Source organism: Pseudopodoces humilis, chromosome 2, assembly GCF_049639895.1.
Source record: "Pseudopodoces humilis isolate 2021_Gansu_Grassland_sample_001 chromosome 2, ASM4963989v1, whole genome shotgun sequence".
In the NCBI taxonomy this organism is placed as follows: Eukaryota; Metazoa; Chordata; class Aves; order Passeriformes; family Paridae; genus Pseudopodoces; species Pseudopodoces humilis.
Window position 1 is genome coordinate 86,389,136 of NC_142201.1, and position 19,128 is coordinate 86,408,263.

Sequence of the window (19,128 nt, forward strand, 5' to 3'; positions counted from 1 at the left end):
TTTCCCTTTTTTTTCTTTTTTTTTTTTTCATTTTACACTGGAAAACACTTGAAATGAGTACAGAACTGTTAGCTGAAACAGAAAGGAGATACATTTTCTAAAAACATGCTCTTTCCAGTAGTTGGTCAAGCACTTATACAAAACAAAAACACAGCAGAAGTTAATAGGTAAAATACTTCCCTAATTATTTTACATTTTCTTTTAAATTTAATACCTCCACAAGTAAATGCATCTTCCCCATAAACTCATTCATAAACTCAGTTTTTGAGTTATGAAAAATACAGTTTTTACAGTGAGAAAATAAGGGAAGGAAAAAAAAACATTTATGCAATGGCACATGGGAAATAGTCCTTATATATATTAAGAAAAAACTACAAAATAATATTTTTCCCTTAAGAAAATGTAGGTAATCCTTCAATTATTCCTTAATTAAAGCTTAATTTAAACTGGATTCTGAAAATGTTTCCCATATCTTTGGAGGATATTAGTAACTTTCTCAGCCTGTAAAATGTTTCCCTTCCATGCACTTGAATGATACTAACAGGAGTCACAGATGCTCTAAGAAAGAAGAGGTGTAAGTTTTGCCCATTTTTACTGATCATTCCACTTGAACATTAACATTTATTATTGAGATTTTTGAGGATGCCTCTTCCACTTTTTTTTTCTTTTTTTTTTTTTTAAACATTAGGATATTTGGGCTTTGAACTTCAGAAAACCTTAGATGAGTTGAAGGGGTAAGAAAGAATGAAGGCCTAAGGGTGAGAACTTACTGCAGTTCAGTGAATGCAAATGGGAAGTGAGAATTCCTGAAGAAAACAGCAAGGGCTGCTGTGCTGTACCTCTTTCAGCAGTTTCTTCAAGCTGTGAATTAATCTGTGGGTTTTCTGTGGTAATTATGACACAGATAAATGTGGAATGTTTGAAGGATGAAGATTAATTGTAGGGGATGTAGGAGGGAAGGCAGAATGTGGGGAAATGCTTCTGTTTGTCTATTTATTCCTTGAAAGAGGAAAGGAAGAATGCTGTTTGTTTTATGTGTACTCAGACCCACTAACTGTGGCACTGTCGTTGCCTGTAAGAATGTGTGTAAATCTACAGTCCTGTTAAAATACAAATATGTGCGTATGTGCCCTGCAGATTATGAAGGTTTCCATGAAGATGGGGATAAAATGAGAAACTCTACCTGAGACTAATGCAGTCCCCAAACTGAGGTAGTCATTTCTGCAGTGATGATGATCTCTTTTTGCAACCTTTTCCTCAGAGGGTTATTTTTTGTAATCAAGAATCTTTCCAACTGAAGATTCTTACCAATTATTAAAACACAAGAGACAACTAGGGGTGTACTCTCCACAACAAAACTTTTCAGCTGTGTGGTTGAAATCCCTGAGACAGAAAGGATAAATGCTTAGCAGCTTTTAAAACAGTATTTCAGAAAGCATGATTATTCTCATCTGAAGCTATAGTAATGAGTGACAGCCTTACAGCCTTAAAGAGTTCTTCGGACAGTTACTGGTGAACTTGCTGCACAGGAATTCAGAGATGTTTGTTCCAAATAGAGAAGCTGGTGAAAATTCTGGTTATGTAGAGCATTAAAGCTGGCAACTTCTTAATAATTATAATAATCCTGTTTTTTTCTGTTTCTACCCTTGCTCATAGGATCAGGCAGCTAAAGATAAAGCCATGCAGAGTATGGCTACAATGTCATCTGCCCAGATTATCTCTGCAACTGCCTTCCATAGTAAAATGGCCTTGCCTGGTCTCCCACGACCAGCCTACCCTGCTGTTTCTGGGGTGAGTGGATCAGTGTCTTGGTGGAGTTTTGAGAAGACACTTGAGTATTTGAAAGAATGTTGGGACCTGCTCAGGAAAATCCTGAGAACTGAGACAAAATGGGCCAAAAGGCCTTGTCTCTGGAATAAATCTGTCATGTGGCTCCAACAGTTTTGTCCAATTCTTTGCTCACACTGATGTAAAACAATAGAGTTCTACTATGTATATGTTTTTTTAATGATACAAAGGAGAGAACAATCAGTTCCTGTGGATTTTCATCTGTCTGAAATGTTTTTATGTGTCTGTATCACCTTCTTAGTCCAGCATCTTTTTGGAATAAATCTGTTTGGGCCATCCTGACCCTTTCTCAAGTCTGTATTTCCCAATCTTATTCTCAGCACTTTGATCAGATGGCTCTTACATAAAATCCTTAATAGGGAAGGTCTGTCAGCATCCCTGTACCTATGAGCTGGGCCTAGTGAGCATCTGCTGAGCATTGATTCCTGCCAAAATAACTCCTGTGGAACTTTTCTGAGGAAAATGGTCATTCCAAGAGAGTGAGCATCATAAAAGCTTTGGAGACGGAGTCACATGGTGCATGTATAATATTTTACATTAAAGATCACTTTGGAGTCAGTTTCTTGCATGTCAGTAGTAGTAGTAGTGTGCAGAATGAAAAATAAAAAAGACCAGTCAGCACCTCCTCAAGAATGAAACCAGGAACGTAGAAAGAAGAGAGAACTCATTCGCATATTTAAAGGTCTGTGAGCTTGCAGTTTGTGTCCTCAGAAAAGAGCAAGCCTTCCTTTTCATCTCTGTCCTAATTAGGAGTGGTGACTTTTGCCTGTCTGTTGTTCTCTTGCAGTTTTGGCAAGGACCACTGCCAGGCCCAGCTGGATCTTCCCAGGAGTAAGTATTCCTTCATGTGAGCCTCCAAAGCAGGTGCTTCTGTTGCTTCCTCTGCTGCCTGAGGAACACCTTTAGCTATTACAAGATCTGTGAAATGCTAAGACCTTCATTTCTCTTATAGTAGTGTTAAAATGGAGCTGAGCTTTCCTGAAAGCTGTGTTTACTTGTGGGTGTTGAATGTCACTGAATTTGGGCCTAGAAGTCTGAGAGGCATCCGGCCTAGACCTATATCCACTTGCATAGATATAAAACTACTTGTAGTTGAAAGGAAAGGATAAATAAATGGGCACCAGTGTATTATGAGGTTGATAGAGAGCTCAGAAAATCAAATCTGGAGGTAGGGCCTGCTGAACACCTGCAGGGAAGTCTTAATATGTCCAGTCCTGGCCCCTTTCTGCTTTTGAGTCTTTGCCCATGACCCTCTCTTGCCCACACAGAAAGATAATTTCCAAAAGACTCTTATGCCACTTTCTCCCTGAGGGGAAATACTTGATCTAATGTGTGCAAATAGTTGGTGAAGAATATTTTTTTTGGTTGGTTGGTTTGTTATTAATCACCTCTCTTTGTGTGCTTCTGTAGCGTGAAACCTTTTTCTCAACAACCTTATGCTGTACAGCCTCCGCTTCCAATACCAGGTAGGTAAGGAAATGTAGTTCCTTCCTTTGAAATTGTGTTCCAACTTCAAAAACAGCCCACACTCTAAATATCTTGAAAGTTAATTAAAAAAGACAAAACCTATTGAAACATTTCAATGAGCCAAAACCAAAGTTTATATTATTTCCTCTTATTACCTGTTCTCATCCTTTTACTGAGAGAGCTGAAGCTTTTAAGTTTTGTTTTATTTTACAAAACTTTTCTTCCTGTTTTATATTGGTTGTGTTGGGTTTTTTTTTTCCTCCTGGCTCAGCAGAAAATAAAAGTTAATATATCTCTACTGGTCTTTTACCATGCTTCATGCTCTAGAACATTGTTCTCTGTCATAACATGATTGCGTTCCTAATGTCTTTTCCTTCTCAGCTTCCCCAGTTTGAGAGGTTAATGGTGACACCTCACTCTGATACTAAACAGTTTATTTCACTGCTCCTTTAGGGCTCTGTCCAAGTCCTCTTAAAATTGCTGAACATGTTTTCTCTGGTGTCAAACCTGGGTAGTTTGTCTTTTACATCATGTTCCCTGGCATGAGGGTGACTGACAAGCCTTTTAGAGCACAGGTACACTGAGGACCTTTTGAATGATATTTTTGCATGATGAATGAAGCCTTAAAAAAAAAAAAATGAGTCAGTTTTGACAGTAGGTGCTCTATGGGAAAGCTATTGCCATTTTTTTCTAAATTATTGCTCTATAAATCCTGTGTTCTTAGGGTTTGAGTCTCCTACTGGCCTCTCACCTTCCCCATCAGCACCAGCTTGGCAAGGGCGAAGGGTTGCTAGCTCCAAACTTTGGATGTTAGAGTTCTCTGCATTCTTGGAACAACAACAAGACCAAGACACAGTAAGAAACACACCTTGCTTCCACCCCTCATTAATTTTGCTTCTTCGGACAACTCCTGTTCATCATGGGTGTGTTATATTACTCTATGTGTATGGAAATACTTGCTTCATTGCTCTTCAGAGAATAGAAAGGCATCTTTGGGAAACACCAGATATCCTCCTCTTAGAAGATGAGTGGTAATACAACCAGAATCGTGCAATGTGCTTCTGCCTTCCCTGTCCAGGCTCATGGGCATTCATACACCAGAGCCCAAGGCACTGAGGTCATAAGCCCCGCCAGGCAATTCTAGCTGTCCTGTCCAGCCTTGTAGGACAGACTCCAATATAGAACCCAAATCAGAAGTTGCTAAGATCACATAAAGCCATGCGTTTTTCAGGTGTGCTGAGAACTTAGTATTTGTGGCAACTGTGATGAATTTGCATCAACGTGTGTCTACGGTGCCACCTATGAAATGGAAATAGTAAGATTTGCCTCTCACTAAATGTTTTGATTCTGGGTCTTGAGATGTGCTCTGGTGGTGGGCTGAGGTAGGAAAGTTCAGAAAAGATTTGCTTGGGTTCAGTATTATTTGCCTGAGATTTATCTGCTGTGGGATTTCAGGCTCTTCATAGGACAGGAGCATTGATATTTGACTGAGTGACCTGTCACAGGTAACCTCTGTGGCTCGGGTTTTTTCAGACTATATGGCAGCAGCATGAGACTGATTCAGGAGTGAATATAGGAAGAAAAAACCCAACAACTGTGTTTCAGAGAAGGAAGAAGCACGAATGTATCGATAGGAAGGAAAGAATAGCATGAGCTGGTATTAGCAGAGATATTTCTATTGATTTCTTCTGCTCTTTTAGAAAATGCTATCAAATCTTCATTGACTTCCCGTAGTCTTCTGTGAAAGACAATGGATGTTCAGTATGTACTGAACGGTACTGAAGAATTTTCTAATTCCTTGTTTTCCCTGTTTTTGCAGTATAACAAACACCTGTTTGTGCACATTGGGCAGTCAAGCCCCAGCTACAATGACCCCTACCTCGAGGCAGTGGATATCCGGCAGATCTATGACAAGTTCCCTGAGAAGAAAGGGGGCCTGAAGGAGCTCTTTGAAAGGGGGCCAGCTAATGCCTTCTTCCTTGTCAAATTCTGGGTAAGTGAAGAGCCTTTTGTAGGGTACCCATTTGCTGTGAAGTTTCCCACTTTAAAAACTGTGACCACACTGGCTGTTAGAAAACTGCTGCCTCCCAGCAAATTTCTCCCTGTGTAGGCAGCTTAATACAGCCACAACTGTCACTTTTCTTGACTCTACAAGGTCTTTCCTTGACCCCACAAGGCACATTTTCTGGCCTGCAGCAGGATGTATCTTTCACATTGTCCCTCTGTAGAGTTGTTCTTGACTATTGTCTGTAGATTTGCTAATGGAGACTTGGACTGTCTAGAATTTTATCTATGTATAAGTAAAGAATTCAGAGGAAATTATTCCCTGCATACTCTTATGCTTTCACTTCTCTCAGTGTTGTGTAACTCCTCAGTCAGAAGCAATACTTTTCCATCTCTTCTCCTGCCTCTGTAGCTGCATTTTGTTATCCAAGTACTAAAAATTTACAGATGCATACTTACTGCTGGCAGAGCAAAAGATAAGAGAAACATATAATGAAATTGGATTATGCTGATAATATATTACTGAAATGACTTCTGGTAAATTGGCAGAAATCAGCCTGGCAAAAGCTTATTCACTCAATTTGGATTTTTGTGATTTGAATAAAATTTGCAAAAACTGTGCCATTGTGCTTCAAGGTACAAACAAAATAGCTTTGGTGATCGATATTATCATAAGAATTACGAAATTAAAAATAATAGTAGCTCAGGGCAGTTTTACAGTAGATGGCTGAGGGAATGTGTAATGGGATCTGGAGCCTTTGGCCTTGAGTTTACCACATAATTCAACCACAGGTCAGAGTTAGATGATGAAAAATGACCTTTTATATCTCATTCCCTTCATACAAAGTGATGCTAGAAAGCCTCCTGACTGATGCTTTCAGAAGGAAGAGTTAAGTGCCTTGAGATGCAACTTCCCAGCTGTCCCAAGCCTAGCCTTTCCAGAAATGAGTTGGAGAATGTTGTCTGGGAGTCTTCTTCTCAAATTTCTGTGCCTGAAGTGTTGGTTGCTGTTGATTTTTGGGGACATGTATTTTTATTACCTGCAGTCTGTGCCACTGAGCTGGCCCCTTCATGGGATTAGCTCCTGGCAAAGTACAACAAAGTCTGCCTGGCGTGCTCCAAACAAAAGGTAAAAGATCAGCTCTGTTCTGGATGGGAGAGAAAACAGCACCTTGCTGAGAAGCTTATCCTTTGACAGGGTACCCTTTGAAAGGTATTGATTGTCTTTTGTGCTTTGGAAATTTCAAGAACCAAAAGGAAGAGATTAGAGGGAGATGTTACATAGAGAGAATGAAACACTTTTGAACTCCTTGACTTGACAGCAGAGAAATCATGAAATTGTGATCTGGCGCAACTGTGATTTTATTCATCAAAATTGACAGTGTGCTATTCTGCTTTTGTGGTTCAGTTTGAGGATTCTGATAACTTGGTTTTTAATATCACAAGTATAAACATGGCCTATGCACCATATCAGACCAACCTCTATCAGGATCTTGAAAGATTTAGATGGTGGCATGTCATCAAGTTGGGCTCTTTCTCTTCCCATATGAGGTGTCTGGTGTTCAGAGGGTATCAGCTCACTGGAATTTGGCTTGATTAAAGAGATGTGACATAGGATTCATTCAAAACGTCTTTACTCCAATGTGTACAATGTTGTGGGGCTCTGCAACTTTATACTTAAAAGGGCAGAAATATTTCTAGGCTTGGTTTAGTATTTTGACTGCCTGATTTTTTTGGTACCCTTGCATTGTTGAATCCATCTGGAGTTAACATCAGGTTTTATTAGTGGCAACATTACAGCTTGTCACTTAGAAATAGGCAAAGTTTACAAGTCAAGTCATTGATTAAATGGAAGCTTCTAAGACTTTTAAGAAGCAAATAAACAAGCAAACACTTTTTACAGATAAGGCAACATGATTAAAACAAATAAGGAAAAAAAATAGATTTCAGCAGAAATTTTTATATCTCTCTGCATTTTTATACTTATGTAGCAGTATGTGCTAGGGTGCTTTTTCATTTTGCAGCCTGGTAGCTCTGGACAACTATAAAAAGATACTGTTGTTCAAAGATGTATTGGATAAAGCAGTTACTACACTGTTGAATTTATAGCATCATTTTAGGATAAAATGGTGAGTAGAATTAAATACTTGAAGGGATGTGTTGAGACATGAAGATATGATTGATTTTGCAGATGTTCTGAGTTGAAGTTGTGGTTGCAGCTGACAAAGACTTTAAAGAAACCAATGAATGAGTAAATTTGGGTTGTATGTCTGCAGTTTTAGGCTTGAAGAGCCTGAGGCATGAACCTGCCATTGCTACAGTAACCACTGAATAGGCCAGATGATCTGTCCTGTTCCAGAGGCTTAACTCTAAACACCAGATTGAGGTTTCTTGACCTCAGTGGTAGCACTGAGGATCTAGTAAGACTGAGAAAGAGATGTTTACGTTTGTTCAAAGGTGCTTTAAATGATCAATACAACATCTAAGAGTTAAAAGTTGATGAGTTTGAAACATAAGCAGTGCTGCAGTGTTTGCAATTCTTCTTTGATTTTGGCATTGGCAATTTGGTACAATGAACTGATGTTTGGACTTGGGTTGGCAAGTTGTGTATGACATCTGTGTGACATTTCTCTGTGCTCCAAGTGCATTCTAGCACACGACAATGAATGTGAGACATCAGCCTCCCAACACATGGGCAGTGGCAGCCCTGCTCTTTTCCAGGCTAATATTATCTCTGCCACCTGTTCTTTGCTTCTCCCCATGAACTCCTCCTATATGGATCGTTATTAATAGTTTGGGGAAGAGCCGTTCTCAGGGCTTTGCACATTAGTGTAATGGTGCAGTTGCATCTTGGAGCTTTCAGAAGTTGTGAGACTGTGTGGAAGACAGAGAATTCAAACCAGGAATTCAGGACAGGTAGTACTTGCACAGAGCAGCCATCTGCAAAGACACGAATCAGGGGAATTTCTTGTGAGCCCTGTCCTGCCTGTGAAGAATGTATGTAGTAATTTCTTCTTGGTGATAGGCAGTTAAATCACTGAGCGTCTTCTTTCAGCTAAATGGAATATACTTTTGTGGGAAAGTGCTGAAGGGGTGGGCTGGAAAATTCTGTTCTGCACTTGGCTTCTCTCCTGTCACAAGCAAATTCAGTCAAAACAGCAGCAGTGCAAATTGCCCTCAGCACCCTGCCTTGCCCACTGGATGCTTTCAATCATGAAACTGCCTGGAGAGCAAGGAATGGCAATTTGGTCTCTGCATGCATTCTGTTCTTGGTACTCCTGAGGCAGCAAACAAGACAGCAGCTAGAAACAGAGCATTTTATGATTTTTGCACACATTAATTTCACCTGCCATCACCAGCACCACCTCCAGTTGCTGCCTTATGTAAGGGGACTCTGCCTATGCCACTTCTTCCACCAGAGTTGTCCCCCACAGTGTTCAACAGTGTAGAGATTATTGGCAGCAAAAGGCACATTGAAAGACTGAGGAATTTTCAAACATTGCTGAGGAATTTTCAAAGAATCTTTTCCAAAGATGGAGGGGAGAGAGGAGCATATTAGCATGTGGAGGGCTACAATGCTTCCTGGAACAAATCCTTTCTCTTCCATCTAGAAATCTTGTCTTGTAGGTAATTAAATATTGGGCTTACTTCTCTGGAAAGGAGGAAATCTCAGATGCTACCCCCCAAGCAGGCAGATTGTCTTTTGCATGCAGTATGTGAATACCTGAGATGTGCTATATCACAGATATCTCAGTGACTGTAGTTTCAGCATGTTGGGAAGTCATCAGGCAAGCTATGGATCAGTGTGTCATCTGTGCTCAGCTTGCACAGCAAGTTGAACACATCCCAGACACATCAGATTTCTGCTATGCCAGAGTGTGCACAGGTTTTTGCATCTGGAACTTCTTGGACAGAAAGCAAGAACCCTGACTTTGTCAGATAAAGTAGTATGGTCCAGTTGGTGGCTCATAACTCAGATTTAGCTCGTAATATTCCTCGTTTATTTGATCTTCTACCTTTGCCTGTAAAAGAGACTTGAGAACAGCTGTTTGAATGCTGGACACCACCCAACAGCCTGAATGCTGCTGCTGCCCCCGCAGTCCCACCCTGTTCTAGCACTGGCAAGTAGGAGCCTGGGGGGCAGGCAGCTCGGACCCCTCAGTGAGACTTTCCTAAATCCTGCCTATGTCTCCTTTGGCTGCCTAAGTTGGGGTAAGGAATGTATTTAAGACTCATCTCATTTGTTGTTGGGCATTCTAGGGCATTTGCCAGAGAGGAGTTGAAGCACCTGGGTTCTAGTCACATCCAGTTACATATTAAAAAATTCTAAGCATTCCCATACTATAAAGTGAAGATTAGGCCTCCTGCTTGATGGAGTTTTGGGAAGATGAATTTCCTTTGAATCACAGTCACTATTACTCCCTGGTATCTTTTCAGGGTGGAATGTACTAGACACAGTAAGTCAGACCTGTCTCTGCTCACCTCGGGTACTTGCTCCTCCAGCACTGCATGTGCTTTGACACAAGGTTATCTTTAGAGAAGTAGTGTCGTCCTGATGGTCTAGGTGTTGTGAGGAGCTCATAGGAATCCAGGCATGAAGGCCATAGTGTTTTTAGATGTTAAGCTAAATGCTCTTTTGGTCATTATGGTCTTGTCCTCATGCAATCCTGAGAAGTTTAACTGCACCATTTCATGAATTACCCCATTATCCAGTTGACATTTGGAAGTTAATTTGGCTATGGCTGATTATGGTGTTCTTCCTCAATTTTCTGCTTTGTCTCCCTTCAGGAGGTAATCATCTCCACAGCAGGGAAAGCTAAGAGATTGGAGTTCCAACTCCTCAGTTGTTCCTTGGTCTTGTGTTCATGTACACTCAGTTCACATGTATAAACCAGGTTGCAAATAGTTCAAAAGCAGATATGTGTGTGCTAAATAATCTCTGGTATGGGGGCAGTGCCTTCCTTGAGAAGGTGGGAACCAGCAGCTGTAAATAAGTGAAAAAGCTGTAACTGTAAGGCCAGCAGTGTCTGGGGTGCTCCAGTTTCATTCTCCTGCAAACTGCTACTGTCATTCCCTGGAGTTGCTGAAATTCCATGTATGTATGTTTATAGATCTGCAGAGGTGACAGGAGGTGGGTACACTGTTCTTGGTGACTGATCATTCCATGTGTAACCATCCTAGCCCATAATATGGGACAAACTTTAGAATAAAAAGTGCAGTGTAAATGTGAGGGAGCTCCAAAGTGATTCCATTGATCCACTGCAACAGGGCTTCCAGGAGCCTGATTGTACATAACCAGTGAATGGTGATGACTTCTTAATTCAAACAGTACTACCATAGTTTTGCCATTAATGATTAATTAGATGTTAATTGGCTGTGAAATTCTACTCCAGCCTTCTGATGGGAGGCTTGTCAAACTGTGGATTCACTTAGAGTGGCCTCTTATGGCTAGTGAAGCTTTTCTCATTAGGTGGAACTAGCACCTTTCTGCTTTGCTTCATATTGAGTGCATTTATATTTTAATTTTACCAGTGAGTCTTTCAGAGAACGTAACCTTAGCTTTATTAGTGAGACCCTGAAAATGTTTGTCTGGTTCTGCAGTGAGAGCCTCTGCTGTGTTTATGTAGCAGTGGCCTGACCAAGCCTCTGTAGCCTTGACCCTTTGTTCTTTTTGACTTAGTGGGACAATTTCTTTGGAAGAGCGGAATTAGGTCCATACATTGTGTTTATCACTCCCAAGGGAAATAGCTGAAAAATACTATGAAGGACTCCTAGTCTAGTTCCTCTTTGGACAAGGGAAGAAGTTAATCTTTATTCAGACAGTTGGAGTGGGAGTGAAATAAAGAATACGGTTAGTTGCATTGACATGGAAGTGAGTATTACAGTATTAAAATACGGTATTACAGTAACTTAATAAAAACCAAAACCAGAATGGAGTAATACTGCTGTTCTCTAATACAGGTACATTTGTGATACAAAGAAAGTAGCTGCATAATTACAGTTACTTAATACTGAGGTCTTCAGCATGGCCATAATAATTCACTAGAATAAGCTGTCCTGCCTTCTGTTATCCCTGTTGCCACCCATCGTCCCAACACACATTCCTTGTTTGAACACACACAAGTGTTTCTGAATCAGGCCAGGGAACTGATCCCACTGAGAACTAACTGAGCAATTCCTCAGTGAGCCTTGTAATAAAGCTACAGAAATGTGTGTCAGTACAGCAGGAATGGGGAAGCACAAACTGCTCTGGAAGAGTGAGACTGCTCTCTTGGGGTCAGGACCAGCCTGGCAATCATCAAACTCCTACAGCTCTGAGGTGCAGTTTCTCAAGAGACTCAAGCCATCCCGAGTATGTGTTGCTATGAAAATAGGCAGTCTTTGTGCCCTTACCTTTGGTGCCACAAAAGCAGCAGCAAGCTCACGTGTTTACAGAAGGGGAGAAAACCTGTCACTTTCTAGACTGACCTAAACTTTTGTGAAGTTGCTCCTTAAGACAACTAAGCTAACAGTATTTATTATCTTATGGCAGATAAGAGACAGGTATTTTGCATGGCAAAGAAAGAGAGACATTTATTATTGTGGTGGTCCAGTTCCACCACATTGCTTGTCCTTAGTGCTGCTCTAGATCTCAAAAAACTCTTCTGTTTCACTCTCTGACAGTGGTTAAGAAAACCCTGCTAGAACATCATCTAATACTGTCCTAGTCACACTGTGTCCACTCTAGCAGGAACACACTTTCTTCAGTTTCCTCTTCCCTTGGCTCAGCTGGAAGAATAAAATGCTCTGGAGCAGCCTGTGGGAGCTGATCCTTGCTTTTACACTGATGTAAGTTAGCACCTGGGCTTGTGGAGCACAGAGAAGCTCTGCCCTTTCAGTTTTGAAGGGGAGGAAGCTCAGCTGGGCATTCCCACACAGCCGTAGCCTTTCTAGAGCTTAAGGGAACCGCCACTTGTTTCATAACTGCGGTTGGAATGACCCCTGGTGGAAGCTTCAGACAGCCAGGATTTTTAGGCATTACATGCCAGCAGGCAGCTTCAGTTGGCCAGCCTCAGGCACCCACATTTGAGAACTGTGGCTGCTGCTGAGGATGGGTTTGAATTCAGGTGTAATTGGGCTGGATTCATCAGTAACCTACATTCCTTATGTTGCATACTGTCTATTTACATTTGTAGCACCTGAGCCTGATGTGTGTGTGTGTACTCACACATTCATTTTCCCTGCTGTTGCTTTTCCCTTACCTACATTCCAAGGGTGGAAAAACATAATTACTGTTGCTTTTCAATTATTTTCCTTCCTTGCTGAGTCAGCCCAGTCTAGCCCATCTGTTGCACTGCTCTGTCTCTGCAGTCTGCTCTCCGCATGACTTATGAACACCTTCAAGCCGTGTCATATGTTTTTAATGTTAGGAGGATATTCCACCAGATATGCATGTGTATGCATGTGTATGCAAATCCACACCATTTTCTGAAGTGGAAATAGGATTTTATTCAATAATCTTCAGATTTCTCCTGCTTGTCCAATGCACATTTGTCTGCTTAAGGAGCTGGGGACACTCCCAATACTTACTATCTTGGCTATGTGAGGCAATGGTGAGAAAATGCCACAACCATCTATTGATAACCATCTGAAATTTTTTTTGTTCTTTACTTTTGCAGGCTGATTTGAATACCAATATCGAAGATGAATCCAGATCTTTCTATGGTGTTTCCAGCCAGTATGAAAGTCCAGAAAACATGGTCATCACCTGTTCCACCAAAGTATGTTCCTTTGGAAAGCAGGTGGTAGAGAAAGTAGAGGTAAGGAGCAGACACCTAGGTGCAAGACCTCTGGCTGCTGTTTTGTCACTATTTGCATCCTGCCTTTTTATCTAAGGCAAAATATATCTCATGTTTCTTGTCAGGGAGATGGATGCCATATATTTAAGATCAGTCAGCCTGCAAAATGGCCTTGTCTTAGGATTTCACTGAAAATTTGCTAGTGTTTGCTACTTTTCCCCTTAAATCTCAGTTTCTTGAGGACATGTAAATACGTACCACTCTTGGCTCTGCCAGTTCTCTGGGGTTTTTTGGGAAAAAACAGGATTTTTTTTTTAAAAAAACATAGATGTGTTTTTCAGTCCAGAAAAGTGAAAATATATAAGCAACACCTCACTCTAATCAGTGTTTTTAAACAGATAATTTATAGACTATAGCTATTAATTTGACTGTAATAATTTACAGACTATAATCTTATGGTTTTATTAGACCTAGAGCTTACACACTTACAGCTTGAGCAGCACAGGAACTGCAAATAACTGGGTTATGCATATAATTGGCATTGAAGAAATTCTTTTTGATGCCACATTCAGCTGCTAAGACAACTGTTTTGACATGCCCCTTGCTACCCTGTTTCTCAAGGAACCTTGAGATGCAGAAGAGCATCTATGTGCAGAACATCAGCTGTTCTCATATGAGCAGTCAGTTCAAGGTGCATCCTTCCCCAAAACCCATCTCCAGTCACATGATAGACATGCCTGAAGTTGGGTTACGTATTTCCAGATGGGATAGAGGGATAGAGGGAGGTGTCATGGTATGCATGAAAGCAGACCAAGCTTCTGGTGTGGAAGAACATTACAGGCATTTTAGGGTCTGCTGTGAAATCATAGAATATGGCCTCAGTTTCTCTTCAAAGGCAGATAAAATATACATGAGGTAAAGTGTGAATGTGAGCAGAAAACCCCCTCTGTGTATCATTGGCCAGATCCTTTCCTAAGGGGGAGTCAGAAATTCTGTGTTCTCTCACACAGGTACCAGAAGGCTTTAGTCTTTTTTAGCTATAAAGCATCCAGAGCATAGTATTACTAGCATTACTTCCTGGTCTTGCTAAAACAGTAGTTATTAATTTTTTCAGTTTACTCACACCTAGTATTTTGCCAGTAGAGATGCAGACGGTACTGTAGGTGTCAATTGGTCTGCTTCTCTTAGTTACCTTTCATAGTGCCTTGAGGGTTTGCTGCTCAGAAGATGGAACCCACCATTCTAAAGAAAACAAGAAATCAAGCCAAAGACATTGGAGGACTCGAGGGGACTGACCTTGGTGCAAAGTACTGTGGTCACTGCTCATCAATTTATTTAAAGTTGCCACTGTAATTTTTCTGTTCTGAGTCCTTTTTTGTGACAGTGTCCCTGGTGTGCCAGCATAGCCCCATGTGCCCCTTTTGTGTTTTGTCTTGCAGACAGAGTATGCACGCTACGAAAATGGACACTATTCCTACCGCATCCACCGCTCCCCTCTCTGCGAATACATGATCAACTTCATCCATAAACTCAAGCACCTTCCCGAGAAGTACATGATGAACAGTGTGCTGGAGAACTTCACTATCTTACAGGTGGGAATTTCAGCTGTTTTCATTGCAACTTGGCAACATGTAAGCACCATGCAGGAGTTCACTGTTGAGAGTCAAAGCAGATTTCCTTTTATAGCTCAGCATCTAGTTGAACTTAGTGTCTTTCATGTGTATTGCACTTCACGACCATTTATGGAGCTCTAGAGACAGTAACTCATGCAGAGGAGCAACAAAAGAATTTGAGAGACCTGGGTAAGAGAGAGATAAAAAAGAAAAATAAAGGGAGAGTTCATGAGGCAGAGAGACAAAGGAAGGGGAATGATGTAAAAATAAGTGAAGGAAATGCTCATTCCACTGTTTCACATATATTGAGATCCTTTCAGTGCCCTGGCCATTGCCCTGGCAAGGTAAAAAAACCCACAAGGGCACTGTTGAGTGGCTATAACATTTTTCTGTGGGAGGAGTTCTTCACTGACCATATTAGGGGGGAAAGAAAATAGTTTCCTCAGTACCATCTTGGACCTGTACAGAATATGGAGACATGCAAAGGAAGGGGGATATTGTGGGGAAGCTCTGTGACACTTTCTGAATTACTACGGCCTCTAGGTAGGTCAAGACTACAAGGCTACAGCAATTAGATTTGCATTAGTGTTTTGTTATATCGGGAGCCTTTCCAGGCTCAGCTGCAGCCTAAATTTGGGAAGAATGCAGACAGCTTGAAAGGTGGATTTTTCTAATTGACTGAATTCTGTGTTGGCCTCTGTAAAAGGCATCACAGATCTTTGCCCAGAGAACATGAAGTTGAGTAAGTAGAAGAGATGCTGGTGGCTGTATGAAAGACTGGAAATCAAAGTGGTTTTCATTCCATTCTCTGAAGATCTTGGGTAACTGCAGGCAACTCATTTCTCTGCTCTGTTGCTCAGACACATCAGCTATAAAACACAAGGTTAATAATATACATCACAGGGCATCAAGAAACTTACTCTTTCATGTTTGTATTAAGATCTTAAACATTTGGAAGAAATGAGGACTGTAAATGCTGAGAGTTCTTTTAGATGAGCAAAAGCATGAGAAGGGGCAGAGAGAGAGATGTAAGACCTTTGTGCTGTAATCCATACTGGGGAACATTGTAGCTGCCTTCTACATGTTTCATTCCTCAATCAGGCCAGCATTTCCTATAAATTCTAATTAAAAAAGCTGTCACATAGTTACACTTCCTCAGAGGCTTTATGTTTTCAGAAGTCTCACAGCCTTCCCTTATCTTCTGGCACTGAAGGCATGTCCCATGTGCACTACCTTGCAGTCCTGTGCAAGATGAAAGCGGTGCTCCCTGAGCAGCAGCCTGAGTATTTTCCACTCCCCACATTTCTCTGGATCTAGAACTCCCAAGATTTCAAGAGCCCATTTTTCAGAAAAGGCCCTGGTGCCTTAGCACACCTGAATGTGTATAACTCACCACATCTTGAAGAAGAAAGGACTTCAACTGCAAATCAAATCATGAAGCAAGAAAAGGAAACAGAATAGACCAAAATCAGACTGCTAAAATTAATAAGCAAGTTTGAAAACAGCTATTTTCTTCCTGTTTTCACAAGAACAATTGGGCTTTGTTACAGTTCAAGCCTCCAGCTGGGATGGTTTTCTTCTGCCGTTGAGTTTGTGCTACTGTTGATAAAAATCTGTCTCCTCCAGCAGGAGAGAACTTTATCTATGGTACAAACTCAGGTGACAAGAATGTGCAAAGTTGTACAGTGACAGAGAGAGGGAAACTGAGCTAGGAGTTCTGAGAGCAATATTTCTCTTGTCTCTGCTACATAGTGCATGCTGCAGAAACTAGGACAGCACTTCTTCACCATGCTGCTGACAGAGTCACGTTGTAGAGATGCTGAGGGTCCTGAGGGGCCATAGAAAAAAAAATGGGAGAAAAGAAGCAGCTTCTGTAGGAATGCATGAGTGTAGCAGCCATCCTTCTCCCAACATCTACAGTGTATGGAATGGGAGGTGTAATGGAGTCAAATCTGTAAGTCTCCTGTAAAAGGTGCTATACTCTATAGTCCTCGTGTTCTGTGTCTACCATTGACAAGTAGGAGCAGATAAAGGAAAACAACTGTCTGTGGTTGTGATATATCAATGTATGTGTGAACAGGAGTGGGTGTGCCACAGGGGAGGGCCTCTCTCTCAAAAAACAGAGGAAAAAGAGCTTTTTTTTCTGAAACATTTTCCCTCTGCTGAAATCTGCAACACCAGGGGTGGGAAGTAGAGAACCTGGTGGACTTGCTTCCACTGATGTGATCCCCGCTTGGTCACAGTGGACTTTTCCTCACAGTGGACTCTGCTCACCTCCCTGTCTCTGCTGCATTGTAGTTCTGAGGCTGCAGAAGTGCTTTGGTGTGTGGGCCAAGTTGTGTATCAATTCTGTACTTCTCTGTTCTTTGTCTATTACTGACTTTCTACTTTATGTTAAATGTGTTGGAATATGTAAGCAGAGAAATAGCAGTTGCCATTTCAGCTTCTTCTCCTTTTCTGTCTAGGTTGTGACAAACAGGGACACACAGGAGACCTTGCTGTGCATAGCATATGTTTTTGAAGTATCAACTAGTGACCACGGTGCCCAGCATCACATCTACCGGCTGGTGAAGGACTAGAGACTCTCTGCCCTGAGTTGTCCATGGAATGCATGTCTAAGAAAAAAGTCTGTGCTTGAACAACCCCTGCCCCCCCCCATACCAAACTGAAAAATAAACTGCAGATATTGTGTATTTTCAGAAAAGTACCTCTGAGCTGGTTTGTGATTGATAGAGTGAAGTTTCCATCTCCAGGTTTGTGCAAATGGGAAAAAAACTAGGGAGTTAAGGAAACAGGCAAATGACTGCTTTAGGGTCTCACCACAATCAGCATCCTGTGAAAAGCATTTCCCACAGTGCACACCCAGGGTGTGATCACACACATAAAATGAGTTGTATGCTCCTGAGTGTACAGGTGGGGCAATGGCAATGGCAGCAGCTTCCACAGCTCTGATGACATATGAACAGGTTGAAAATGTTCATGTTACACCTGGTCTGAGTGTGTGCACTCATAATACATTGATTTGAAAGTGAACACGTGCACAGATGTGGTTACCATACATTTATATATGTGTCAGTTAGACATACATGGTCATGTGCCTGTGTATAGAGGTTGCACATATATCCTGCACAGCTGCTTGTCCACATCAGCAGTTGTGCAGTCACAGGCTCATTCAACCTTGCTCTGTTAGAGGCTTGTTTCTTTTTCCCTCTCTTCCATGCATGATAATGAGAGACCAATCTTTCTTTTGCATTTTAAATGAAGTTATGTGTAGAAAATTGGGTATGTTAAATCATGTTTTTTTGCCCAGCAGATTTCCCCTATGTATCAAGTCTGATGACTTGACAGGCTAAAATAATTCTTGCTGCTTTTGCTTCTGTTCTCCCTGCACAGTTACCAAAGCTCTGTGAGCCAGTCTGTGCTCCTGTGCACCAGCAAAATAGTTGTTTACAGAGGTCAGATTATTCCACCTGTTAGCTGCAGACAGTGAGGTGCACAAGTATTGCACAGGATGTCATTTAGCGAGCAAACTGGAGGAAAAGAATGAGAGAGAAGAGTGAAAACAGCTTAGCTTTCTGTGTTTCCAAGGCAATCAAACACAGCCTCTCTGCTTTACTTGTTAAACTAAGGCTGTCTATTCAGGAGTCACTGAGAGGCAATAATCTTGGTTCCCACAGTGCTGCAGATGTCGGGGAAAGATGCAGCCATTCATGTTGCTCTGAGGGAAGAGGTGGTTTGCATGAGGCTCTGGCAGCCGTTGAACAGGAAATTTATTGGGTGGCCAGGCAGAGTCGCATGGCCTGGACAATCAATTTAATGTGGAAGGGGGACTAATTGACTTACTTACTCATTAAGCAACTGCATGCCAGCTGATCTGTTGTAACTGTACAAGTGTGGGTTTCCATTTGCACGTGGGAGGTCCCTGACAGGGATGAGTCTTCACCAGGCATACCCTGTACTTTGAAGCATGGGAAGGAAAGGACAAGGGTAAGGAGATAGCAAGATGATGCCATGAAGTCAGAGCTGGAGAAGGATGGTTTGTTTCTTGTTATGGGAAAAGTGCTCCATGTATTTTTTCCCCCCAGTCTTGCAGACCCTGCATTTTCTGAGACTACTTCTAAGGACCTTGCAGGGCTAGTGCTGTTAACCTTCTCTGTGCAGGAGCCAAAAGTGGATGGTCAAGAACAGAAAATTTGCTTGCACCTATTAAGCAAAATCTGCATCAAGCACCTGCTCTGCCTGCTCTCTCCAAGACAAAGAAATACCTTCAAGAATGGACTTCCAAACAGTAATACAGACACACAGATGCCAACAGCTTTCCTTAAGATCTGCCTGGCTGGTAACCAGAATCAGTCAAGCTTGGAGAAAAATGAGCCAAGTACTTTAAACACCTAGAAAACAAAGCATCTTGACATACC

At 41.5% G+C, this 19,128-nt stretch overlaps 1 protein-coding gene across 2 annotated transcripts in view; it reads left to right on the forward strand.

The window, feature by feature from the left end:
• TEAD4 (TEA domain transcription factor 4) overlaps positions 1 to 17,417 on the forward strand; it is a 51,108-nt gene extending 33,691 nt beyond the window's left edge. Inside the window, exons 6-13 of one of the 2 annotated variants that reach the window (XM_014259737.2) lie at positions 1,657 to 1,791; positions 2,636 to 2,679; positions 3,259 to 3,314; positions 4,040 to 4,170; positions 5,135 to 5,308; positions 12,978 to 13,118; positions 14,537 to 14,689; positions 17,176 to 17,417. In XM_014259737.2, coding sequence (XP_014115212.1) covers positions 1,657 to 1,791; positions 2,636 to 2,679; positions 3,259 to 3,314; positions 4,040 to 4,170; positions 5,135 to 5,308; positions 12,978 to 13,118; positions 14,537 to 14,689; positions 17,176 to 17,289 — 948 coding nt within the window. In that variant the 3' untranslated portion in view covers positions 17,290 to 17,417. The remainder of the gene's footprint in view (positions 1 to 1,656; positions 1,792 to 2,635; positions 2,680 to 3,258; positions 3,315 to 4,039; positions 4,171 to 5,134; positions 5,309 to 12,977; positions 13,119 to 14,536; positions 14,690 to 17,175) is intronic. The other variant, XM_014259738.2, reaches the window with a different exon arrangement.
• Positions 17,418 to 19,128: the final 1,711 nt, after the last annotated feature.